Below are 26,330 nucleotides of genomic sequence, written 5' to 3'. Positions count from 1 at the left end.
CAATTCTGTACGTTGTTTATTGCTCATCATGACAAGTGTACTCTTAATCCCCATCACGTATTTGATTCATCGCTCCACTCACCTCGCCTGTGGATACCATCTGTTCTCTGTCGTAGGGTCTGTTTTTCGGTTTGTCTCTCCTTTTTCTCGGTTCATCTGTTTTGTTTCTTAAATTCCACATGTGAGTGAAATCATAGTGTATTTGTTGTTCTCTGACTGGCTTATTTCCCTTAGCATGATACAGTCTAGCTCCATCCATATCATTATCTCCATTTATCATCCTCCTTGTGGGGAAACACTGCTCTTTGCAATGTAAACAAAAATGGATCACATCAGTTATTTCTACTTTTGTGATGTGAATTTTGTTGCCTGTTAAAATTAATAATTGCTATGACTTCTTAATTAAAGAGGCTTTTGTCAGTGTTATAGAAAATGTTTATCCTCAGATCTCATATATACTCTCTTATGGTAGGAATTGGCAGACGACACGTTTTATGGAAGTTGAAGTAGCAATAAGATTGCTGTATATGCTGGCAGAAGCTCTTCCAGTGTCTCATGGTGCTCACTTCTCAGGTGATGTTTCAAAAGCTAGTGCTTTGCAGGATATGATGCGAACTGTAAGTATACTACAGATAATTTATTTTGAACATAATTTTCTGTTTTCACTATAAGCTAGTGGGAGTTCTTTAATTTAGCATCTGTTAATACTGGGGCATTTTGATGTTACAATGAATAAGAACAGATTTCTTAACTTTTTCTTGCCCAGTTGGTAACATCAGGAGTTAGTTCCTATCAGCATACATCTGTGACATTGGAGTTCTTCGAAACTGTTGTTAGATATGAAAAGTTTTTTACAGTTGAACCTCAACACATTCCATGTGTATTAGTAAGTATACATTTATTCTCCATTTCTGGGTTTTTTGTTTTTTGTTTTTCGATTTATTTCAGTTAATGAGCAGATAGGATTCTATCTTTATAACCTTTCCCAGAGCCAAAAGCTCTGAGAAACTTCTTGAGTATACTGAAACCAGCCCCTCCTCTATTTCTTTAAAATGGACAGTTTCTGGCTTAATAAGTCATCTAAAACAAGTCCTCAAGGGCTTCTTGGTGTCCTCAGGGATTATGTGCTATATATACCTGGTTCCTGTCTTCCAGGAGCTAAGAAGTAAAATTTGATGTGAACAAAAATATATTGTGACAATACCAATAAAAATTTTAAGTAAAAGTATCTCTCTTTAGATGGCTTTCTTAGATCATAGGGGTCTGCGGCATTCTAGTGCAAAAGTACGGAGCAGAACTGCTTACCTGTTTTCCAGATTTGTCAAATCTCTGAAGTAAGTACTAAACGTCAGCTGTTATGTTTACTTTTTGTTTTTAAGATTGTTAAATAAGACCTATATGTTATTTTCTAAAAGCCTGTGATAGATTTGGTTTTTTGTTTTGTTTTGTTTTTTCAGTCAGGTTTACTTTTTTGGTATCCTAATGTTACGACTTCTTTTACTTTTCATTAGCCATGTTCATCACTGCGAAATGATTTGTTTGCATACTTTTATATATAACACCCGTCATCATTAATGACATTAGTTATTTATTTAACTAACAGTTTTATTGCTGTGGATTACTCTCTGGTTTATTTGAAGTCCTAAAGAACATATTTCTTAGAAATAAGTTTTTTGACCTTTCTGTTTTGTGGTGTTTTTTACTAGTACCATTTTCTTGGTATGAAAATTACTTGTTCTTAGACCTATAAGATTATAATTCTTAAAAATCCTAACTTGTTTTAATGATAACATCTGACTAGCTTAGAATTGAACATTTTTTTTTTAGTTCCATCCTCTTTAAAAGGAAATTTGGTATTTTGAGCACACTGGTTTATGTAATTGTGATTTTCCTTTTTTGCCTTTATTCAGTAAACAAATGAATCCTTTCATTGAGGATATTCTGAATAGAATACAAGATTTACTAGAGCTTTCTCCACCTGTAAGTATCTGTCTTTCCAAATTACAGATTTTCCCCAAGTATCATTGATGCCACACCTGCCTTTAGCCTTTAATGCTAATGCCTTATAAACAGTTTTCTTAATGGGAGGTGATGGCAAAGATGAGGATTGTGTTAGTTCTGTTAGTTCCCTCATCACAGTTGACGGATTAATTAGTTCTCTTTACCAAGATTCTGTTGATATTAGCAAACAAAGCATAGTAATAGAATTAATAAAAATGGAGGGGCGCCTGGGTTGCACAGTCAGTTAAGCGTCCAACACTTGGTGTTTTTTGGTTTTTCTTTTTTAAGATTTTATTTATTTATTTGACAGAGATCACGGGTAGGCAAAGAGGCAGGCAGAGAGAGGGGAGGGAAGCAGGCTGCGCGCTGAGCAGAGAGCCCGATGCGGGCTCAATCCCAGGACCCCGAGATCATGACCTGAACTGAAGGCAGAGGCTTGACCCACTGAGCCACCCAGGTGCCCCCAACACTTAGGTTTTGCTTGGGTCATGAAATCAGGTTTATAGATTAAAGCCCCCCCCCCCGCCCCACCACCAGTTGGGTTTTTCACTCAGCACAGAGTTTGCTTGAGTTTCTCTCTCCCTCTCCCTCTGTTCCCCCTGCCAATAAATAAATAAATCTTAAAAAAAGAAAGAATAAAAATGGAAAGGAGCTGACTGATAAATTTGTCTGAGTGAGATAAGGTCTGCCTTCTGTTAAATGTTGAAGTATTTTATGGAGAAGGAAAAATTCAATTTCTAAATTATTTCCTACTTAGTATAAGATCATATTAGCCGTTCTAAGTGACTGCCAGACTTAGTGATTAGCCTGCTAAGTGAATGCATTAGATTGAGTTTTGGGGGGTAGCTTAAGGCTTTGGGTAAAATTTAAAAGCTGGTCAATATTTTGGTATTCATTTCACAAGAAATATTTAAGTTGAGCTACTTTGTAACTATGTTTTGACTTCTACATGTTTTTGTATACTGACATTGACTTTTTTTTTCATTTTGATAAAAGTTTCTATTGGAGCAGCCACTTGAGAAATGTTAAACATAAAAATACTTTTATTTGGGGTGTCTGCGTGGCTCAGTCATTCAGCGTCCGCCTTCAGCTCAGGTCATGATCCCAGGGGTCCTGGGTTCGAGGCCCACCCACATTGGGCTCCCTGCTCAGCAGGAAGCCGGCTTCTCCCTCTCCCACTCCCCCTGCTTTTGTTCCCTCTCTCGCTGTGTCTCTTTCTGTCAAATAAGTAAAATCTTAAAAAAAAAAAAAAAGAAAGAAAGAAAGAAACTTTTATTCTTTTAAGTAAATATCAGTATTTAGGGTATAGTGATTACATAATTAGACTGAATGAAAGATTACTAATGAATTATATGGTTAAATTATCTTTGCATATTATAGAACCCTATATATTAAAGTACTTCATTTGATTAATGCCTATTTTCCATGGCAGTTCACACTGACTTATAAGACTTAGGCATTCAGAAAGTCCTCAGGCACCTGGGTGGCTCAGTCCTTTAAGCATCTGACTCTTGATGTCAGCTCAGATCTTGATCACAGGGTTGTGAGTTCAAGCCCTGTGTTGGGCTCCATGCTATGCATGGAGCCTACTTTAAAAAAAATTCCTGTTAGCCATATTATCTTATCAATATTAGAAGTTTTTCATGTTTTTTATACCAATCATATAAACAAGGGCTTGTACTATACCTGTAATCTCTTTTTAGTATATAAAAAGACTTCATTCAAATTGTGTTTACCGGGTGTTGTCTGCTTAATAGGGTTTTTTTTTTTCCTTAAGACTTTATTTATTTATTTGACAGACGGAGATCACAAGCAGGCAGAGAGGCAGGCAGAGAGAGAGAGAGAGAGAGGAGGAAGCAGGCTCCCTGCTGAGCAGAGAGCTGGATGCGGGCGGGGCTCAATCCCAGGACTCTGAGATCATGACCTGAGCTGAAGGCAGTGGCTTAACCCACTGAGCCACCCAGGCGCCCCTGCTTAATAGGGTTTTAAGTATAAATTTTTTAACTACCTTATATAGCTCCTTTATCTTTGTTTTCTCAACTGCTACAGCAGTAATAGTCCTAGTGGTACTTAAATGCTTTAGCTGCTTTGATAGAGGGACTTAATGTGCTTAAATGAGAAGAACTGAATGAACAATGATAAACTGCAATCGGACTGAATTTCTTTCTAGGAGAATGGTTACCAGTCTTTGTTGAGCAGCGATGATCAACTGTTTATTTATGAGACAGCTGGAGTGCTGATTGTTAATAGTGAATATCCAGCTGAACGGAAACAAGCCTTAATGAGAAATCTGTTGACGCCATTGATGGAGAAGTTTAAAATTCTGTTAGAAAAATTGATGCTGGCACAAGATGAAGAAAGACAGGCATCACTAGCAGACTGTCTGAACCATGCTGTTGGATTTGCCAGGTGAGTGTGATTATAATTAAAATTGTAAATTGGGTGTCTGTACACAGAAAGAACCATTTACGTGGATCTGTTAGAATTGGGCATACACACCCATATTTCAAAGACTGAATTGTGGAGAGAATTATCTAAACCTTCCTTCTCTAAACCCAGTGAATTAGAAGATTTAGCTGAAGAAGGGAATAGATCACATAACATTCTGCATTTCTGGTTTGACAACTGTCTAAAGCGTTAACTCCTCTGACTTCTTTAGAATAAACTGTTCATGTGTTTGAGGGTATTAGCCGAAGAGTTTTTTGTTTTTGTTTTTCAAAAGAATATTTGTCAGAGAGCACAAGCAGCGGGGAGCGGCAGGCAGAGGGAGAAGCAGGCTGTCTGCTGAGCAAGGACCCCGATGTAGGGCTCAATCCCAGGACCCTGGGATCATGACCTGAGCCAAAGGCAGACAGATGCTTAACTGACTGAGCCGCTCAGGTGTCCCTGGCTAACGAGTTTAAAGAATAATGACATACTGGGACATCTTGGATCAGTCCTGGTACTGATAATCTTTTTTTTTTTTTTTTTTTTTTTTTAAGATGTTTTATTTATTTATTTGACAGACAGAGATCATAAGTAGGTAGAGAGACAGAGAGAGAAGAAGGGAAGCAGACTCCCTGCCAAGCAGAGAGCCTGATGCGGGGCTTGATCCCAGGACCCTGGGATCATGACCTGAGCCGAAAGCAGAGGCTTTAACCCACTGAGCTACCCAGGCGCCCTGGTACTGATAATGTTGAGGCTTCTTTTTAGCTCTCTCATTTTGTCCTGAAGACTACCCAAGCTACCTCTTCTTTCTCTTGGCCCATATATTTTATTGGCAAACAATAACAGTATGAAAGTTGCAGTGATTGCTATTTAGAAGCTGCACAGAGAAATTGTTCTACAGAGTACTTCAGTGCAAAAGCTAATGTTATGTTTTATAAATAACTTGATTCTAAAGATTGTTTACTAAATTTAAATCAGGAGTTTATAGATTGTCTAGGACAGCCTAGTCATAGCAGTGGATTTTTTTTTCTTTTTTTCTACGTACTTTATTGGTAGGATTTTAGTAAAATATTTAGGTGGGTTCTCATTAGAAGGCTTGTATCAATTACCTCTCATTCATTTAATTTGAACCCTTTCTGAAATGGCAGCTGGAAGCAATAATAATACAAATAGCCATATTAGTTAAAGATGGAAGCAGTTGTGACATAGAATGTAAATAATTGGCTTCTTAGTTTTGTCAAATGTGTAATTAGCTGTGCATTATTTTTCATTACTCCATAAAACTTTTATTAAAGCAAAAAGTTAAAACTAGTTGCTTGATTTTGCTTGTGTAGCCGAACCAGCAAAGCTTTCAGCAACAAGCAGACTGTGAAACAGTGTGGCTGTTCCGAAGTTTATCTGGACTGTTTACAGACATTCTTGCCAGCTCTCAGTTGTCCCTTGCAAAAGGATATTCTCAGAAGTGGAGTTCGTACTTTCCTTCATCGCATGATTATTTGCCTAGAGGAAGAAGTTCTTCCATTCATCCCGTCTGCCTCAGAACACATGCTCAAAGATTGTGAAGCAAAAGACCTCCAGGAATTCATTCCTCTTATCAACCAGATTACAGCCAAATTTAAGGTACCACAGACCTTTTAGAGCTCAGAGAATATCCTGACTTACAAATTAGATATATTGATCTTTAGATACATTTTGTTTGGTTTTGTTTTTTAATAGAAGTCACTTGAGGGCATAAGCCATAAATATTGTTGTCATCTCCAGTGACTCACACACTACCTGACACATAGGCCATGCTTAATGGATGTTTCAATAAAAATAAACCTTATCTGCTCTGTTGTGAAGAAACAGTCTGCTGTTTTAGCAAAGCAAATGAAAATGCCATTGAGTACTAAAATGTCTAGAGGTAAATAAAAACTTGCCCTTGGGTGCCCAAGCAGAAGTTTGAAGTTAATTCATTGTGCTAAAGTCAGTTTTATTGTACAAGGAAATGTAAACCAAGTATAAGCTGGCAAATAAAAATGGCTAACTTGTAGTGCTTTCTGTTCAAAATCCGTTCTAAGCCTTTTTTTGGTATATTAATTCATTTGATCCTCCTTATAGCCCTAGAGAGAACCATTGTATTTTATAGACGAAGAAACTGAGACACAGAAGTTAAGCAATTTGCATCAAGGCACATAAAGCCTTGAGAGCCCAGTCTTATAAATTCTGCATGTAATTTAGCAATAGAATTCATTTCTTGATAATTCATGGCAGTATTCAGTTGTGAAATATATCTGAATCCCTGGTTTTTTGTTTTGTTTTGTTTAGATTTTATTTATTTTACAGAGAGATAGCGAGAAAGCGAACACAAGGCGGGGAGAGGGAGAAGTAGGCTTCCTGCTAAGCAGGGAACCTCATGAGGCGCTCCATCCCAGGACCCTAGGGTCAGGACCTGAGCCAAAGGCAGACGCTTCATGACTGAGCCACCCAGGCGCCCCTGAATCCTTACTATTTTAACCTGATTCTTTAAGAGTTGAGCTAACAGTTTTGAAGATTTAAATAATGTATATGCCTAACACAGATTTTGGCCTAGTACTGATATTTGCCAACAGAATTATGTAAATACGTATCCTAAATAGAAACTCTGCTTTTTGTAAAGGCTTTTTGTAAAATGTGTTTTTCTAAGTTTTGTATTAATATTTTTCACGTTTCTGAATATTAATTTTTGTTTTTATCTTCAGACACAGGTATCTCCATTTTTACAGCAAATGTTTATGCCTCTACTTCATGCAATTTTTGAGGTATTGCTCCGACCAGCAGAAGAAAATGACCAGTCTGCTGCTTTAGAGAAGCAGATGTTGCGAAGGAGTTACTTTGCTTTCCTGCAAACAGTCACAGGCAGTGGAATGAGCGAAGTCATAGCAAATCAAGGTGGGACGCTGAGATTATCTGCTTGAAGCCTTGTTGCTGTTGTACATCAGTAGGGGCAAGAGCTAATTGAAGTAAAAACCAAACTTTAAAGTGGTTGTGTATTTGACCCTGGGGTGACAGTTCATTATTATCAAGGTGGGAATCAATTTCGTATAGAGGACCTTAAAAATATTTTGTATTCAGTTCCCTTTTTCCTAGGGCAGTATTCTTTTTTTTTTTTTTAAGAGTTCATTTATTTATTTGACAGACAGAGATCACAAGTAGGCAGTGAGGCAGGCAGAGAGGGAGTTGGAAGCAGGCCCCCTGCTGAGCAGAGAGCCCAATGCAGGGCTTGATCCCAGGATCCTGAGACCATGACCTGAGCGGAAGGCAGAGGCTTTAACCAACTGAGCCACCCAGGTGCCCATAGGGCAGGATTCTTTAATTGATTCCTTGGTGGTAAAAATAGTATGGTGGCAGCTTGTGAGCATTGACCTGACAGTTGAATCTTACTGGCCAGTTTGCCCTTTTTTTTTTTTTTTTTTTTTAAGATTTTTTTATTTACTTGACAGACAGAGATCACCAGTAGGCAGAGAGGCAGGCAGAGAGAGAGAGGAGAAAGAAGGCTCCCTGCCAAGCAGAGAGCCCGATGTGGGGCTTGATCCCAGGACCCTGGGATCATGACCTGAGCTGAAGGCAGAGGCTTTAACCCACTGAGCCACCCAGGCGCCCCCAGTTTGCCATTTTGAAATTAAAAGTAAATGGGACTAGCTCTGTGCAGTGGCAGTATTGTAGCCAATGAGGTTTATACAAGGTGCAATTGTTGCTAATTGAAAAATAAATGGGACTGTATTGAGCAACATAGAGAATTTTGCTATGTAAGAAATCCAGAGGGCAATATAACAAGGGACTAGTTACTTTTCAGTGTTTTATGCTTAAAATTTAAGATCCAGATAGTAAAAACTGAGGGATCTTATCAATTCTGTAAATGGTTTTGTCTTATTATTCTATATGAAGTGAGAACTTTTACAAACCCAGCATTACCTTGATTCCAAAACCAAAGACCCCACTGAAAGGAGAATTATAGAGCCAGTATCCCTGATGAACATGGATGCAGAAGTTCTCAATAAAATACTAGTAAATTGAATCCAACAGTATATTTAAAGAATTATTCACCACGATTAAGTAGGATTTCTTCCTAGGCTGCAGGGGTGTTGCAATATTTGTAAGTCAATCAGTATGATACATGATATTGATAAAAGAAAGGATAGGAACTACATGATCCTGTCAATAGATGCAGAGAAAGCATTTGACAAAATACAGCATCTTTTCCTGATAAAAATCCTCAGCAAGGGGCACCTGGCTGGCTCAGATGGTTGGGCATCTGCCTTTAGCTTGGGTCATGATCTGCGGGTCTTGGGATCAAGCCCCATGTTAGGTTCCCAACTCAGCAGGAATCTGCTTCTCCCTCTGTCTCTCCCCCTGCTTGTACTCTCTCAAATAAATAAATTAAATCTTTTTTTTTTTTTTTTAAGATTTTATTTATTTGTCAGAGAGAGAGAGCACAGACAGGCAGAATGGCAGCAGAGGCAGAGGGAGAAGCAGGCTCCCTGCCGAGCAAGGAGCCCGATGTGGGACTCGATCCCAGGACACTGGGATCGTAACCTGAGCCGAAGGCAGCTGCTTAACCAACTGAGCCACCCAGATATCCCTCTTTTTTTTTTTTTAAGGATTTTTATTTATTTTATTTTGAGAGACAGAGACAGCCTGAGAGGGGGAGAAGGTCAGAGGGAGAAGCAGACTCACGTGGAGCTGGGAGTCCATTGCGGGACCTGATCCTGGGACTCCAGAATCATGACCCAAGCCAAAGTCAGTCACTTAACCAGCTGAGCCACCCAGGTGCCCTGAATAAATAAAATCTTTAAAAACAAAACAAAACCTTCAACAAAGTAGGGATAAAGGTAACATACCTCAACATCATAAGGCCATATATGAAAGATCCACAGCTAATATCATCCTTGGTGGTGAAAAACAGAGCCTTTTGCCCATGGTCAGGAACAAGACAGGGATATCCACTCTCCCCACATTTAGCATAGTCCTGGAAGTCTTAGCCTCAGCAGTCATATGACGAAAAAAATAAATAAGTAAAAGGCATGTAGATTGGCAAGGAAGAAGTCAAATTTACACTATTTGCAGACAAGGTGATACTCTGTGTAGAAAACCCAAAAGACTCCACCAAATAATTACTGGAATTTATACAGGAATTCAGCGAAGTCACAGGATATAAAACCAATGTGTAGAAATCTGTTGCATTTCTATACGCCGATACAAAGCAGCAGAAAAAGAAATCAAGGAGTCGATCCCATTTGCAATTTCATCAAAAACAATAGGATACCTAGGAATAAATCTAACTAAAGTAAAAGATCTATACTTTGAAAACTATAAAACACTTATGAAAGAAATTGAAGAGGACACAATGAAATGGAAAAGCATTCCATGCTCATGAATTGGAAGACAAACACTGTTAAAATGTCTATATTGCTCAAAGCAGTCTACACATTTAATGCAATCTCCATCAAAATACCACCAGTATTTTCTACAGAGTTAGAAAAAACAATCCTAAAATTTATAAGGAACCACAAAATACCTTGAATAGCCAAAGCAATTCTGAAAAAGAAAAACCTGGATGGAGGTATCGGGATTCCAGATTTTAAGCTATATTACAAAACAGCAGTCATCAAGATAGTATAGTACTAGCATGAAAACAGACACCTAGATCAATGGAACAGAATAGAAACCCCAGAAATGAACCTATAACTGTATGGTCAGCTGATCTTTGACAAAGCAGAAAAGAATATCCAATGGAAAAAGGACAGTCTCTCCAACAAACGGTGCTGGGAAAACCAGACAGCCACATGCAGAAGAAGGAAACTGGACCACTTTCCTACATCATACACACAAATAAATTCAAAATGGATAAAAGAGCCAAATAGGAGATGGGAAACCATCAAAATCCTAGAGGAAAACAGGCGGAAGACTCTTTAACCTCAGCCATAGCCACTCCATACAAGACACATTCTCACAGGCAAGGAAACAAAAGGATCTTCATCAAGATAAAAAGCTTCTGCACAGCAAAACGAAATAGTCGACAAAACCAAAAGACAACTGACAGAGTAGAAGATATTAGCAAATGTTTTATTGGATAAAGGGATAGTATTCAAAATCTATAAGGAAGTTACCAAACTCAATACCCAGAACAAATAATCCAGTTAGGAAGTGGGCAGAAGACATGAAGAGACACTGTTCTAAAAATGACATCAAGATGGCTAATGGACACATGAAAAGCTGCCCAACATCTCTCATCATCAGGGAAATGAAAATCAAAACCAGATGAGATACCATCTCACACCTGTCAGGATGGCTAAAATTAACCCAAGATACAACAGATGTTGGCAAGGATGTGGAGAAAAGGAAACACTCTTGCACTATTAGTGGGAATGTTAACATGCAGCCATTCTGGAGAAGAGTATGGAAGTTCCTCAACAAGTTAAAAATAGAACTACCCTACGACCCAACAGTTGCACTACTAGGTATTTACCTAGAGGATACAGAAATACAGATTTGAAGAGATACGTGCACCTGGATGTTTATAGCATCATTATTAACAGTAGCCAAACTATGGAAAGCACCCAAATGTCCATGGACTGATGAAGGGATAAAGATGTGGCAGATAAATACAATGGAATATTAGCTATCAAAAATGAAATCTTGCTCTTTGCAGCGACATGGGTGGGAACTAGAGTGTGTTATGCCAAGTGAAGTAAGTCAGAAAAAGACAAATACTGTATGATCTTACTCTGGTGGAATTTAAGAAAGAAAATATGAACATACGGGAATGGGGAAAAGAAAGGAGAGAGCAAAACAAGCTGTAAGAGACTCAACTATAGGTTACAAACAAAGTTGACTGGGGGAGGTGGGTAGGGGATGGGTTACATGGGAGATGGGTATTAAGGAAGGTATTATTAGCACTCAGTGGTGTATGTATGTATGTATGTATGTGTTTATGAATCACTGTATTCTACTCCAGAAACCAGTATTGCACTATGTGTTAACCACCTAAAATGTAAATTTTAAAAAATTTAAAAATTTAGGGGCGCCTGGGTGGCTCAATGGGTTAAAGCCTCTGCCTTCAGCTCAGGTCATATCCCAGGATCCTGGGATCGAGCCCCACATCAGGCTCTCTGCTCGGCAGGGAGCCTGCTTCCTCCTCTCTCTCTCTCTCTCTCTGCCTGCCTTTCTACCTACTTGTGATCTCTGCCTGCTAAATGAATAAATAAAGTCTTTAAAAAAAAATAAAAATAAAAAAAATTTTAAAAATTTAAAAATAAAAATAAAAGCTAATTAAATTACCCAAAAATAAAAATTAAAAGAAACAATGAGGGCTGCACAGGTGGCTCAGTCAGTTAAGCTTCTATGATCCTAGAGTCCCGGGGTTGAGCCCCCTTTTGGGCTCTCTGCTCAGAAGGGAGTCTGCTTCTGTCTCTCCTCTGCCCCTGCTCCATTTCTCTCTCTCTCTCTCAAATAAATAAATAAAATCTTTTACAAGAAAAGAAACAACAGAGTGCTTCAGGTTGCCTTTCTAGGTTCTTTTTAAAATTAAACTTAGGGTGCCTGTGTATCTCAGTCAGTCCGTTAAGTGTCAGACTCTTGGTTTCAGCTCAGGTCATGATGTCCGGATTGTGGGATGGATCGCCATGTCAGGTTCCCTGCTCAGTGGGGAGTCTACTGGAAGACTCTTCCTCTAACCTCACTCGTGCTCTCTTTCTCTCTCAAATAAATTTTAAGATTAAACTCAAATTTTTATTTCTCTTCAGGTGCAGAGAATGTAGAACGAGTGCTGGTGACTGTTATCCAAGGAGCAGTTGAATATCCAGATCCAATTGCACAGAAAACCTGTTTTATCATCCTCTCCAAGTTGGTAGAACTCTGGGGTAAGGATTTTAAAAAATGAAAAAACAAAAAACTTCATTCCACAACCTGTTTCTTAAGACCCTTAGAGATGAAATGGAACCCTGGCTCTAACATAGACAGGAGCTGGGAGTTAACTGTGCCCAGTGATAACTAATTGACTTTCTTTTTATACAAGATGAAAATTTGAATTCTCTTGACAGGAGGTAAAGATGGACCAGTGGGATTTGCTGATTTTGTTTATAAGCACATTGTCCCCGCATGTTTCCTAGCACCTTTAAAACAAACCTTTGACCTGGCAGATGCACAAACAGTGTTGGTAAGCACCTAGGAATCTTTGTTTACCTTGTGTACATCTTGTGTATTCTAACTCACAATTTCTTTAATGCCAGGCTGACTATATTAGTCTCATTGCCATTATTTTTAATTAATTTCAAATTAGGATTCATTTTTAAAAGGTTGATATTTTCTCAACCTTTTGTATATTCTTACTGAATCCTGATACTTAAGTTTCATATGTCAAATCCAGCTCCTTCAACTTTAACAGCCTCCATCTCCTCTTTTTCTAGAACCTTGAAAGTGTACATGATGTAAGCACTTATTAAAACTTAATTGAGTTACTAGTTTTCTACTACTTTCATTCTAAACCTTGTGCACAATCGTTTTTTCCTAACCATTAAGAGTAACTTTCTTTTGCTTAGACAGTAGTTTCCCTAGATCTCATTTTCAGAATACTGATGTCAGGCAGAATCAATTCTTCATTTCCCCCAAACCTAGTAAAACCTAGATTTTATAATTTGATACGCTGTGCATTAAGATAGCATTTTTAAATTTTTTTCCTTTTTCTATCCAACCCACTTATTCCATATGCCCGTCACTTTCCTTCCTCTGTCCCTTGTTTGGGAGTAATTGTTAATGAGCAGTGGCCAGGGAAATAAAGAGACAAGTGGGATCAGTAACCAAAAATGAAGTGTATTAAAATACTCACACTTGTTTTTCATAGGCTTTATCTGAGTGTGCGGTGACATTGAAAACAATTCATCTCAAACGGGTAAGCCTTGCGTTTTGTGTCCCTTTGTTTTCATCATACCTGGAGATTTGTTATGGTTTTAATTGTGTTTGACTTGTCTTGTTACTATATCTTTCGTAAAAGTTGATTTAGTTCTTTTTTGAAGGTGAGGAAGAGGTTGAATGGAAGTAACGGTATCTGTTACTGTCCTTTATGTTTTAGATAACAAGAAGTTTAAAATATGTTTGTTTTGGTTTGACAAATAATGTGAAAAAATTATAAAAAGATCCACGTTTCATGACTTAGTTGGCTTTTCACAGCCAGATTTCTCCAAATCTTAAGTACTATAAATGGTTAGAGTTCTTCACTACTTCAGAATGTTTTATTCTTGTCAGTCTAATTGTTTGTAAAATTTTAAGTGATTCTGGCTAAATCCAGTTGGTGACTTGTTTACCTGGTGCAATATATTTTAGTAACGTGAATAGATTGTGAACATTTAAAAATCAATACTGAGGTGCTCAGCTGGCTCCCTTAGTGGAGCATGCAGCTCCTGATTTCAGGATTGTGAGTTTGAGCCTCCTGTTGGGCATGGAGGCTACTTAAAAAAATAATAAAATTCTAAAAATAAAAATCAGATACTTATTTTAAAAAGAATAGTTCCTGTCTCCAACCTTCTCAAAGCCAGGATGCCAACAAAGGACTGGCATTCCCACAGAGCAGCTTCCTCCAACCCCTCAAAAAAGTATTCATCAGTCTCCACGCAGTCCACTCCCTCATTTGTACTTGAGTTTTTGATTCTGATAAAGATTTGGAGGGTTTTCATTTCTGCAGTAATTTCTCTAGGCCTGCTGTATGCTAGGGTGAAGAATATGTGGGGATTGGGTGCAGGGCGGGTGTAACAGGGGAGCTGTATAAAGATGAATTAAGTTTAAAAGTCCCCCAATATTTTTAGGACTTAGAATCAGGGGACACAATGTGTAAATAACTCAGTGGGTTAAGTACTTGAATAGGAAAAATTAATACATCTATATTAAATGTAATATTGTGAGACTAAAGATGAGCAAGTAATTTGGCTCTGATGGCAGTATGAGAAAGCCATAGGATAGAAGTAGTCTTGTTCGTTGTTGGTTTTTTTTTTTTTATATTTTATTTATTTGTCAGAGAGAGAGAGCACACAAGCAGGCAGAGGCAGAGAGAGAACCAGGCTCCCTGCTGAGCAAGGAGCCTGATGTGGGACTCAATCCTAGGACCCTAGGATCATGACCTGGACCGAAGGCAGCCGCTTAACCAGCTGAGCCACCCAGGCGTCCCTTGGTTTCATTTTTTGATAGGCTTTAGGATTCATTGGACTGACAGGAGGAGGAGATTTATTGGACTGACAGGAGGAGGAGCTGTCATTCTGAGCAAAGTTAAGGAGGTATATGAAGACAGTGCAGACGTTGCCTTGTAGATTTGATAGAAAATAATAGAATTACCCGTTTAGCTAATATAGGGAGGTAAAAGTCATAGCTAAAAAGTAAAATAGGACTAGGTGGTAAAAACCCTTGTGTCATATATGAAAAGTTGGGAAGTCAGTGGGCACTAGGGTTATAATTGAGGATAGCTTGAAGCAGATTCAGAGAGCAGTTTGGAATATGGGTCTGAGGCAGTTAGAACTAAATACTGATTTTGGAGTCCACAGTGTATAGTCAGTGCAAAGTGGTAGGAACGAATGAGACTGTTTAAGACTGGAATAGAAAAAACCCTGGCTAAAGCAAGAGTTAAGAGAAAGCTAAAAGTGTAACCAGAGGTATGAATGTTAAGAGAAAAGAGTCATAAGAGAGGATGCTAGAAAGTCGAGGGGGGCACCTGGCTGGCTTAGTTGGTGAAGCATGTAGCTCTTCATCATGAGATTGTGAGTTTGAGCTCCATGTTGGGTGTAGAGATTATTTAAAAATAAAATCCTTTAAAAAAGGAAAATCAAGGAGGATGAAGAATGAATAGAAACAGTGAGAATGGTATTTGTAATTCCAAAATATTTGTCTAGTTTTTTGAAGCTCTAATTTAGACACACAGAAGTGAATCAAACAGAATATTTCGGCTCAGGTCATAATCTCGGGGTCCTGGGATCGAGCCCCACATTGGGCTCTCTGCTCAGCGGGGAGCCTGCTTACCCCCTCTTTCTCTGCCTGCCTCTCTGCCTACTTGTGATCTCTGTCTGTCAAATAAATAAATAAAATCTTTAAAAAAAAAATGTCTCCCTTGGTTTTATTTTCTCATTTATTCATTTGACTGATTTTCTCTTGAGGCACACATTTACTTTTCCTGATTTAAAAAACAACAACAACACTTCGTTTTTAAGTGAGAACAGTGGGGTTATATGAGGTGATGGGCAATGCATGGGTACTAAATATAGGAGAGTACACTGAAGAAAAAGATGAAAGGCACCTGGCTGGCTCAGTCGGTAGAACATGCAACTCTTGATCTTGGGGTTGTGAGTTCAAGCCCCACAGTGGCTGTAGGGCTTACTTTAAAAAAGAGAGAAGGGGCAGGGGTGGGGAAATAACTTGCATTTTGCAGTGAAATGCAGAAAAAAAAAAAAAAAGAATATAGATATAATACTAAATAACGTTAACATGCAGTGAATGCTAAGCACTATTCTAACATTTTTTTTAAAGATTTTTTATTTATTTATTTGAGAGAGAGAGACAGTGAGAGAGAGCATGAGCGAGGAGAAGATCAGAGAGCGTAGCAGACTCCCCATGGAGCTGGGAGCCTGATGTGGGACTCGATCCCGGGACTCCAGGATCACGCCCTGAGCCGAAGGCAGTCGTCCAACCAACTGAGCCACCCAGGCGTCCCACTATTCTAAAAGCTTTATATTTCTTAACTCATCCACCCTTCACAATAACTCCATTTTTCGGACGGGGAAACTGAGACTCAGGTTAAGTAACCTCAAGTCACCAGAAATTTTGCAGAGTCAAGCCTCAAATCAAAGCAGTCTGACTCCAGACTGTATTCTTCTTTTATAAGATTTTATTTATTTATTTGACAGCACAAGCAGGGGGAGCGGCAGAGGGAGAGGGCGAAGCAGGCCCCCTCTGAGCAGGAATCCCAGTGGAGGGCTCCATCCCAGGATCATGACCCAAGTCAAAGGCAGACAGACGCATAACCCAAGTCAAAGGCATACAGACGCTTAACCCACCCAGGCACCCCCAGACTATATTCTTAATCACAATACCATGCTGTTTTTGACATGTACATGTATCATTCTAACTTCTTTTTATGCATCATTAATATCAAGATAATTCAGTTATAATTATCTTTTGGTTTTCAGGGCCCAGAATGTGTTCAGTATCTTCAACAAGAATATCTGCCTTCCTTGCAAGTAGCTCCAGAAATAATTCAGGTAAGAGCTGTCAGAGCAGACATGCCTCTTAATTCAATTAAAGAAATAAGACTATGTAGTTCAACCTAAATACTGATTCAAGAAAGTTAAACTGCGAGGCACCTGGGTGGCTCAGTAGTTTGAGCCTCTGCCTTCAGCTCAGGTCATAGTCTTGGGGTCCAGGGATCAAGCCCTGCATCAGGCTCTCTCTCAGCAGGGAGCCTGCTTCCCCATCTCTGTGCCTGCCTCTCTGCCTACTTGTGTTCTCTGTCTCTGTGAAATGGATAAATAAAACCTTTAAAAATTTTTTTTTTTTTTTTAAAGAAAGTTTTAATTGCATTCAGCTTGATGTTTCACTACAGGATCACAGAGTTCAAACTTCAGGAGTACATGAAATTGAATGGGAGAAAATTATATTTTTATTTTTACTAACCTTTAACCAAAAGTTTAATTTCCTACCATTGTGTAGGTAACAAATCACAAATCACAGTAGCATTCACATTGCCTGTGACTTTGTCACCAATAGAAATCACAGCTGTTTTTGTGTCACATTAGTTGTTCTAGGAATCTCACAATACTATTTATACTTCAGTATATTGAAATTATGAGTTCTGAAGATACACCACTAGACCTTGCTATCCAAGTCAGTCAGTAATCGTATTATTCCAGCACATACCAAAATTTTTTTTTTTTTTTAAAGATTTTATTTATTTATTTGACAGAGAGAAATCACAAGTAGTAGGAGAGGCAGGCAGAGAGAGAGAGGGAAGCAGGCTCCCTGCTGAGCAGAGAGCCCGATGCGGGACTCGATCCCAGGACCCCGAGATCATGACCTGAGCCGAAGGCAGCAGCTTAACCCACTGAGCCACCCAGGCGCCCAATACCAAAAATTTTTAATAACCATTTTGATAACCAAAGCTTCTTTTTTAATCCCATATATTGTAAATTATAAATTTTAAAAAGCATGCTATAAAGAGTCCAGTAGGCTCCCCAGATTGCCAAAGGGCACTACAACACACAAACCTATTGTGAAGATTTGTGCTAGGTAGTTTATTTTACATATGCGAAGCTTATCAGTCCTTACTTTCTAAAACTGAAACTGTACTGTGAAGTATCTGGAAAGCAATCTTACATTTTTACACTATTGCAGAGTAATTTTCTTGGCATATAGTTACCTAGACTTGTCCAACAGCACATAGATCTAATTAAGGTATCAAAGTTTTGATTACAAATCTCTTCATCGGATTCTAAGAATTGTTTTTTTACCAACAGTGTTTTTAAAAAGTTTTTATGCTATTTTATGAAAGACAATGAAAAAATTGATTGAAAAATGGATAGATCCTGCATAAGATTGATCATAAAACTCATTTTTTTTTCCAATTTATTTATTTTCAGAAAAACAGTATTCATTATTTTTTCACCACACCCAGTGCTCCATGCAAGCTGTGCCCTCTATAATACCCACCACCTGGTACCCCAACCTCCCACCCCCCCGCCACTTCAAACCCCTCAGACTGTTTTTCAGAGTCCATAGTCTCTCATGGTTCATCATAAAACTCATTTTTAATGAATTTATGATCTCTTATTTCATGACATACCATCTTTGAAGGTATTAATGAATTTTCTCAGCTATTATTTATTACATAAGGAAGGTAATGTTTTAATGAAAGCAATAAATTGCTAATTACTCAATGATCTTAATGCCCATCAAAAATAGAAATACACCAGATTGTTAAGTAAAGCAAAATTCTATTTCTCTCTAGTAATCTGATTATAAAAAATAAGCATCCCCAGTTTTCCTTTTTTCATATGCCTTTTGACAGTACCGTTAGCAGAATTCTATTAGAGAGACTTAACCTCTTTTTCTTTTGGTCAAGCTCTGCTCAGTTACCACTCTTACTAGGTGAGAACAGTCAGAGCAATGTAGTTTTTATTCCATTCTTCCTTCTCAGGCATGAGTCAACCTTGTTTAGGAGAGCCATGCTCTCAAAAGGGAAAGCAACTTATATCTGACAAGTATTACATTTGAAAATGCCATAGAACCTTTTTTGGTGAGGAGCTGTTCTAGTTGACTTTGATAAGTTACCATATTACTACTGTAGATTTAAAGCAACTTAAATGCCTTTTGACAGATGAATGGGTAAATAAAATGTAGTATGTACATACAATGGAATAATATTCAGCCTTAAAAGACATGCTCTCACGTGCTACAGCATGAATGAACATTGAGGACATTATGCTAAATGAAATAAGCCAGTCACGGAAAGAGAAATATTGTGTAATTCTACCTAAATGGAATATCTGAAGTAGTCCAACCCTTAGGAACATAAAGTAGAATGGTGGTGGCCAGGGGTTTGCAGGGGGAGGGGGAATTGATGGTCAATGGGTATAGCTTTAGTTTTACAAGGTGAAAAATTCTAGAGGTCTGTTGCACAACACTATGTATTGTAGTTAATCCTAGTGTACTGTATATACAAAAACAGTGGTTAAGGGACACCTGGGTGGCTCAGTGGGTTAAGCCTCTGCCTTCGGCTCAGGTCATGATCTCAGGATCCTGGGATCGAGCCCCACATCTGGCTTTCTGCTCAGCAGGGAGCCCGCTTCCCCTTCTCTCTCTGCCTGCCTTTCTGCCTATTTGTGATTTCTCTCTCTGTGTCAAATAAATAAATAAATAAATAAATAGAATCTTTTTTTTTTTTTTAAATCCTTAAAAAAAAACAGTGATTAAGATATTCAGTTACATGTTTTTGTCTTTTTTTAAACACAATTCCAAAAAGAAAACTGGATTTGAATTACAGTGAATTTAATACAATTAGATTCATTCTCTTTCTTTCCCATCTCGGCCCCTCAGGAGTTTTGTCAAGCGCTTCAACAGCCTGATGCTAAAGTTTTTAAAAATTACTTAAAGGTAGGTATTTGGAAAACTTACATATCTTCATACCATCAGGTAATATTTTAGAGAGGAGAGAGAATACGTATTACAATACTGTGTCATACTGTGGCCTTACAATCATTACTTATTTGGGGATGTCTTCTAAAACCTGCTTATAAAAATTTGTAGTTTTGGGGTGCCTGGGTGGCTCAGTGGATTAAGCCTCTGCTTTCAGCTCAGGTCGTGATCCCAGGGTCCTGGGATTGAGCCCCACATCAGGCTCTCTGCTCAGCGGGGAGCCTGCTTCCCTTTCTCTCTCTCTCTCTCTCTGCCTGCCTCTCAGCCTACTTGTGATCTCTCTCTGTCAAATAAATAAATAAAATCTTAAAAAAAAAAATCTGTAGTTTTAAATGTTATTCGTTAGAGTTTTCTATAAAGCCCCTTTCAACTGAGTTCTTAGAAGAGATCATAAAAAGTGAGGTAAGCATACTGTGTACATGCTTGAACATACTATGAAAATGCCAGGCAATTTCCTTTTACAGTTTGCAATGTAATTAAGAAGTACAGGATTGAGACAGCAAGTAATGTTTAAGAACATGTGCCTAGGGTGCCTGGGTGGCTCAGTCATTGAGCGTCTGCCTTCGGCTCAGGTCATGATGCCAGGGCCCTGGGATAGAGCTCCGCATTGGGCTCTCTGCTCAGCAGGGAGCCTGCTTCCCCTCTCTCTACCTGCCTCTTTGCTTACATGTGATCTCTCTCTTTGTGTCATATAAATCTTTAAAAAGGGGGGGGGGCGCCTGGGTGGTTCAGTGGGTTAAAGCCTCTGCCTTCGGCTCAGGTAATGATCCCAGGGTCCTGGGATCAAGCCCTACGTCGGGCTCTCTGCTCAGCGGGGACCCTGCTTCCTCCTCTCTCTCTGCCTGCTTCCCTGCCTGCTTGTGATCCCTGTCTATCAAATGAATAAATAAAATCTTTAAAAAAAAAAAAAAAGAGAGAGAGAGAGAGGGCACCTGCGTGGCTCAGTGGGTTAATTCCTCTGCCTTCGGCTCAGGTCATAATCCCGGGGTCCTGGGATGGAGCCCTGCGTCGTGCTCTCTGCTCAGCTTCCCTTCCTCTCTCTCTGCCTGCCTCTCTGCCTACTTGTGATCTCTGTCAAATAAATAAATAAAATCTTTTAAAAAAGAGAGAGAGAACATGTGCCCATATTGAGTTGAAAGAAAGAAACCAAAAATATAAAAACAGAAGTATGAGTTACTTCGTTATATCCTGTTTTTGAAACTTCTGAATTATAAAACGGACAGAAAGAATCCTTAGATTGAGCAATCAAGGCTTTTTTACATTCATAAATTGGACAGATTTTTTATTTTAAATATTTATTTGAGAGAGAGCACATGGGGGAGGAGCATGAGATCATGACCTGAGCCAAAACCAAGAGTTGGATGCTTAACCAACTGAGCTACCCAGGCATCCCATAATTGAGTGAATTAAAAAAAAAACTCTCCGGGTTGGGGTGCCTGGGTGACTCAGTCGGTTGAGGGTCATGGTCCCAGGGTGCTGGATCAAGCCCCGAATTGGGCTCCCTGCTCAGTGGAGAGCCTCCTTCTCCATCTCCCTCTGCCTGCTGCTCTGCCTACTTGTGCTCTCTGTCAAATAAATAAATAAAATCAATCAGCAAATAAATAAAATAAAACCTCTCCAGGAATTCAGATTTACAATTTATATTCTGCTCTAACCCAGGTAGTCCTTCATTACTCCATGATGGCTTTTTATGTAACAGGTACTACGCTAACTGCTGCAAACAACCGTATTAGTTACTTTCCTTGCCAATGAAGAGCTCATGCTTTGGAAATAAAATTGCAGTGTAACAAGATGAAGAACTGTTTTTTGTTTGTATTACTCTCATTCAACAAATTTGAGGACAAAACACTATGCTAAATATATTGGTAGCAGTTGACTTAATGAATAACCACATGGTTCTTTTGTCTAAGGCACTCTGTAAAATTGTTAAGTCAGGGCCTTTGCTGAGGAAGTAAGTGTGTGTTGTCCTTAACTTTGCTTCTGTAACATCTGTCCTTGTCCATTTTTTCCCTGGTAGTAGTTTGTCAGCTTATACTGATAGGAGTTTGTGAGAAGAAGATTAGAAGTTACTGTTTAAGATCGGGAACCCTCCCCACTGCCATTTCCCTATAAAATCGAAGTGCCTGTGGAGGTGATATCTGTTATATAACTGATCCAGCTGGTGAAAGGACTCGCAAAAATTGTAACGTTCTATTAAAGGGATCTGTAACAGCTGATCCAGGTACTGTGTTGCAGGCTTGTGCTCCAAACATAGTAATTCATCCAGCTGCATTTATAAAGTCTTCCTCCGAAGCCCAACTTTTTTTTCAGTGGGAACATTATCTCCAGGATAGCACTATTCTTGTTTTTGGGAAAGTGAAGTTCCATCTTTTGTGCCTACTCTCTTTAGATGTGATCGATCCTTAGATCTTGCCTATTCTCTCCTTCTCACTCTGAACTTGCTCTCTGTCTCCACTGCTGCTGCTCTGGTGTGGAGTTGGGTTCTCTCGTGCGGATATCCCTTCCCTTGTAGCCAAGCTGAGCTGTTGGAAAACCCTGAATAGTCCTCTAAAATTCATTTGCCTTATACTCTTCATAAACCTATACCGTTGATTAAAAAATAAACTCATGTTTCTTAGTTTGACATTCAGGGTTTTTTGTTGTTGTTGTTTCCTGTTTCTGGTATTAGACCACCTTTCTGATTTCTCTTGCTGGAATGGTCTTTGCTGTTCTTGCTGTTCTTCAAAAATTCTGCCTTATTAGCAACCCTCCTCCTTTATGAATTCTACCCATTCTTTAGGCTTGCCTCAAGCATGGCCTCTTTGTGAGGCTTTGTTATGCTCATGTAGTGATCATTCCTCTCTTCACTTAGTCAACAGATTATTTGTTAAATGAATGCCTGATCTGCTAGATGCTAAGGATACAATGATGAATACAGTCCTTCGTGAGTTTACAACCAGTAGTCTTTCTAGTGCTCACTTAACATATACCTAACTATGTGGGCTCCTGGCTGGCTTACTCTCAGGATCATGAGTTCGTGCCTCACGATGCGTGCAGAGATTACTTAAAAATAAAATCTGTATTTGAAAACAAAAAAAATGTACCTAACTATGGAAAGTAGTATGTAATAGTGAACCAGTCACCAGCACAACCTCTAGCCTATTCATTCATACTCTCAAATGTTGAATTGCAAGTATTTTTTTAATAATCAAATAAATAGGGGCACCTGGGTGGCTCAGTGGGTTAAAGCCTCTGCCTTCAGCTTGAGTTATGATCCCAGGGTCCTGGGATCGAGCCCCGAATTGGGCTCTCTGCTCAGCGGGGAGCCTGCTTCTCCCTCTCTCTCTGCCTGTGTCTCTGCCTACTTGTGATCTCTGTCAAATGAATTTTTTTAAAAAATCTTTATAATCAAATAAATAGTAAATTCCTTAGAGGATACCAGCTGCTATCTTTAGCTTTGGTTTGTTCATTTCTTTCTCAAAATTTAATTGGCCTGTATTAGCTGTGACTGTGTGCCAGTCAGCAAAAGGTATAAAGAGCATGTTTTCCTCTGACCACTTGAGTTCTTGCATTAGCGTTAATAACCATATTTTCACTAGTTTCCCAACTAATGTCAACATAAGTTATCTCGAGATTTGATCAAATTGTCCAAAAAAGGAAGTTCTTATACCATGTGTGGATTTTTTTTAATTAACATATAATGTGTTATTTGCTGCAGGGGTACAGGTCTGTGCCATGTGTGGATTTATGCAGTATGTGAAATGTTCTAAATATTGATTTTATTTTACAAAAGAATGACTACCACTTACTGACTTGGAGCCTATCTTCAGGTAAAAGGTGACATCTTCTGACATCAGTACTAATTGTACTAATATTTTATTTACAGGTATTCTTCCAGAGAGCAAAGCCCTAAGGACTGGATCTCCCTGTGCCTACTTTATGATCAGGAATTCCAGTTGATTTATAAGGAAGCAGTTTTGTGTGCCATTCACACTGATCTTTTTAACATTGCGTTAAGCTTATTGCAGTATATGTATTGGGATTTCTCTGTAAAATGGGTGTAATTTTCTCTGAATATAGGTATGTGACAACAAGAGAAGTTGCTTGCATGCCAGTGCAAATTTGTTCTATATAAAAATGCTGTTAAAAGATACAGCACGGTTATTCTAGTACCTTTTTTTTTTTTTTTTTACTTGAAACGTTAAATCCTTTATAAAGACCATAGCAGGAAAACAGTGTACTTTTTTTTCAATTGCTAAGTATAAAATGTTTGAAAATTTTAATTTTCTTTTATGTGCGCTGTCTCAAAATATGGGGGGAATATAACAAACCAAAACTAAACTTTCGTAGATAGCCATTAATTACATTTCTTTAAACTATTTCGATGCCAGTGTTGGTTCTACAGAAGAGAATGGTTTCATAAATTAACTGATTTAAGAGTAGGTACCGGTGTTACACACTTTTTATAAAAAAATAAAAATAAATTTTACGTAGTGAAATCTACCAAGTCTTTTTTGATATTATTATAAGTACTTTAATTTTATTTCATCTCTTTCTGATTTTTCATTTAAAGAATTGCACATATAAGCTTATAGATGATTTATCTATGTTCCCAAAAGGTTACATGGAGCTTAATTCTCTCAGATTCTTTTTAAAATTATTTAAAAAGCCCATTTCAATCCATTGCTAGAATTTAAAATCCAATTTTCCCCCTCTTTTATTGGATTTACTTGGGACACTGTACCTATGTGTTAATGATACTTATAAGTATGTGCCCATTTAGTTAACAGAAGTACTTCTCCCCATTTTTATTCATGACCCTGCAAGAAAGCAAGAGGAAAATAATAGTAAGTAGTATTAGGAAATTAAGAGAGGAGGGATAAACTGAGCAGCAGAATTAAATTACTACAGTCATTGGGGAGGGTATGTGTTGTAATGAGCCCTGGATATTATAAGACTGATGAATCACAGACCTGTACTCCTGAAACAAATAATATATTATACGTTAACTGAATTCAAAGAAAGAACGATTACTACAGTCATTTAAATTTAAATTTTACAAGCTCAAGATTTTAGGTGAGGGTTGGTTGTTTTTTTTAACCTTTGGCCCATGTGGTTCCCCTCCCTAAAGTTTTCATGATGGCTTCAGTGGTCTATAAACTCCCTAAAACTATTTTAATTATATACATAAATCTTTCTTGGCGTTAATTACAGTAGTGATTTTAAACATTTTCCTTACATTGTCGAATAAAAGTACTAAACTAAATTAACTGTTAAACTAAATTAACTTTTAAAAAAAGGATGGATGAAATGTGTATTATACTTAAATAAAAATGTTTTTAAGAATAGGTAAGTGAGGGGGACCTAACTGGCTCAGTTGGGTAAAGCATCGGACTCTTGATCTCAGGGTCATGAGTTTAAGCCCCATGTTGGGCATAGAGCCCACTTTTTTTTTCTTTTTTTAAGATTTTATTTATCTAAAAGAGAGCATGAACAGGAGGAGGGGCAGCAAGAGAGGAACAAGCAGACCCTGCTGAGCCCTAGCCTGATATGGGACCAGATCCCAGAGCCCTGAGATCATGACCTGAGCCACCCAGGCACCCCCATAGAACTTACTTTTAAAAAATGAATTTTCTCTTAAAAAAAAAAAAAGGGGGATACCTGGGTGGTTCAGTCACTTAAGCATCCTACTCTTGATTTCGGCTCATGTTATGATCTCAGGGTCAGGGATCAAGTCCCATGTCAGGCTCTGTGCTAAGTGTGGAGCCTGCTTAAGATTCTTTCTCCCTTGGGGCGTGCCTGGGTGGCTCAGGGGGTTAGGCCTCTGCCTTCAGCTCAGGTCATGATCTCAGGGTCCTGGGATCGAGCCCCACATTGGGCTCTCTGCTCAGCGGGGAGCCTGCTTCCCCCTCTCTCTCTGCCTCTCTGCCTACTTGTGGTCTCTGTCTGTCAAATAAATATTTAAAAAAAAAAAGATTGTTTGCCCTCCCTCACCCCCCACCCCCACTCGCTCACAAGTGCTCTCTCTCTCAAAATTAAAATGGGTATGTGAAAGCTTGAAGTGTTCCATTGATAAGCTTTCTTGTACTGTAAGAAAGATCATGGCATCTAGTGCAATAGCACTAATTTTTCAAAGTATACTAACAAGTCAGCATAGTGCTTAAGAGCTAAGGCAGGTTGCAGATTTGAGTAGGTTTAAATAACAGTTCTACTAGTCACTGGTTTTAAAAAGTTTAAGTAATTTAAATAACTTCTCCATATACATTTCCACATCTGTAAAATGGGGGAGATAATGGTAGCTACCTCACAACCAAGAATTTAAGTATGAATGGCTTCTTATACTACCTGCGCACGAAGGCTTTGTATTACCTATGATCGCTGTACTATTAGTTCCATATATGTAAAGATGACGCCTCCTTTTTACCTGTTTAAAGCCTCAAAAGATTGTGTATGTTCCGGATCAAGAGAAAACAAAACATGGAAATTAAGAGTCTGCAGTAGAAGATAAACTTCATGTTCTATAGTCATGTATAATATCCATCTTTCTCTGAAGTTACCCAGAGCACTTTTTTTTAGGGAGTACCATAGCAATTAGGAAATTCTGTTTCCTCATGAATTACTTACTTGTATTTAGTTTCCAAAAATAAGCCCCCAAATAATTGTCACAAGAGTGAATCTCACCTCTTGAAAGGTGAGGTCACAAAAGCAAAGATGGATTTGTGTGGCTTGACTATGGAACA

The 26,330-nt window shown here is 38.5% G+C and overlaps 1 protein-coding gene and 1 pseudogene across 1 annotated transcript in view; both read left to right on the top strand.

Annotated features, from left to right (window-relative positions):
• The window catches only part of XPOT (exportin for tRNA), a 46,599-nt gene extending 22,506 nt beyond the window's left edge, over positions 1-24,093 (top strand). Inside the window, exons 13-25 of the mRNA XM_044229182.1 lie at positions 473-617; positions 767-886; positions 1,240-1,334; positions 1,911-1,980; positions 4,172-4,410; positions 5,763-6,048; positions 7,149-7,338; positions 12,192-12,308; positions 12,489-12,604; positions 13,289-13,336; positions 16,611-16,682; positions 19,513-19,569; positions 23,477-24,093. Of these exons, the coding sequence (XP_044085117.1) occupies positions 473-617; positions 767-886; positions 1,240-1,334; positions 1,911-1,980; positions 4,172-4,410; positions 5,763-6,048; positions 7,149-7,338; positions 12,192-12,308; positions 12,489-12,604; positions 13,289-13,336; positions 16,611-16,682; positions 19,513-19,569; positions 23,477-23,503 (1,582 nt within the window). The 3' untranslated portion in view covers positions 23,504-24,093. The remainder of the gene's footprint in view (positions 1-472; positions 618-766; positions 887-1,239; positions 1,335-1,910; positions 1,981-4,171; positions 4,411-5,762; positions 6,049-7,148; positions 7,339-12,191; positions 12,309-12,488; positions 12,605-13,288; positions 13,337-16,610; positions 16,683-19,512; positions 19,570-23,476) is intronic.
• Positions 8,087-8,257, top strand: LOC122892758 (annotated as a pseudogene).
• Positions 24,094-26,330: the final 2,237 nt, after the last annotated feature.

Source organism: Neovison vison, chromosome 12 (assembly GCF_020171115.1).
Source record: "Neovison vison isolate M4711 chromosome 12, ASM_NN_V1, whole genome shotgun sequence".
Lineage (NCBI taxonomy): Eukaryota > Metazoa > Chordata > Mammalia > Carnivora > Mustelidae > Neogale > Neogale vison.
The sequence above is the reverse complement of the archived record's forward strand: the minus strand, read 5'-3'. Positions and strand labels throughout refer to the sequence as shown.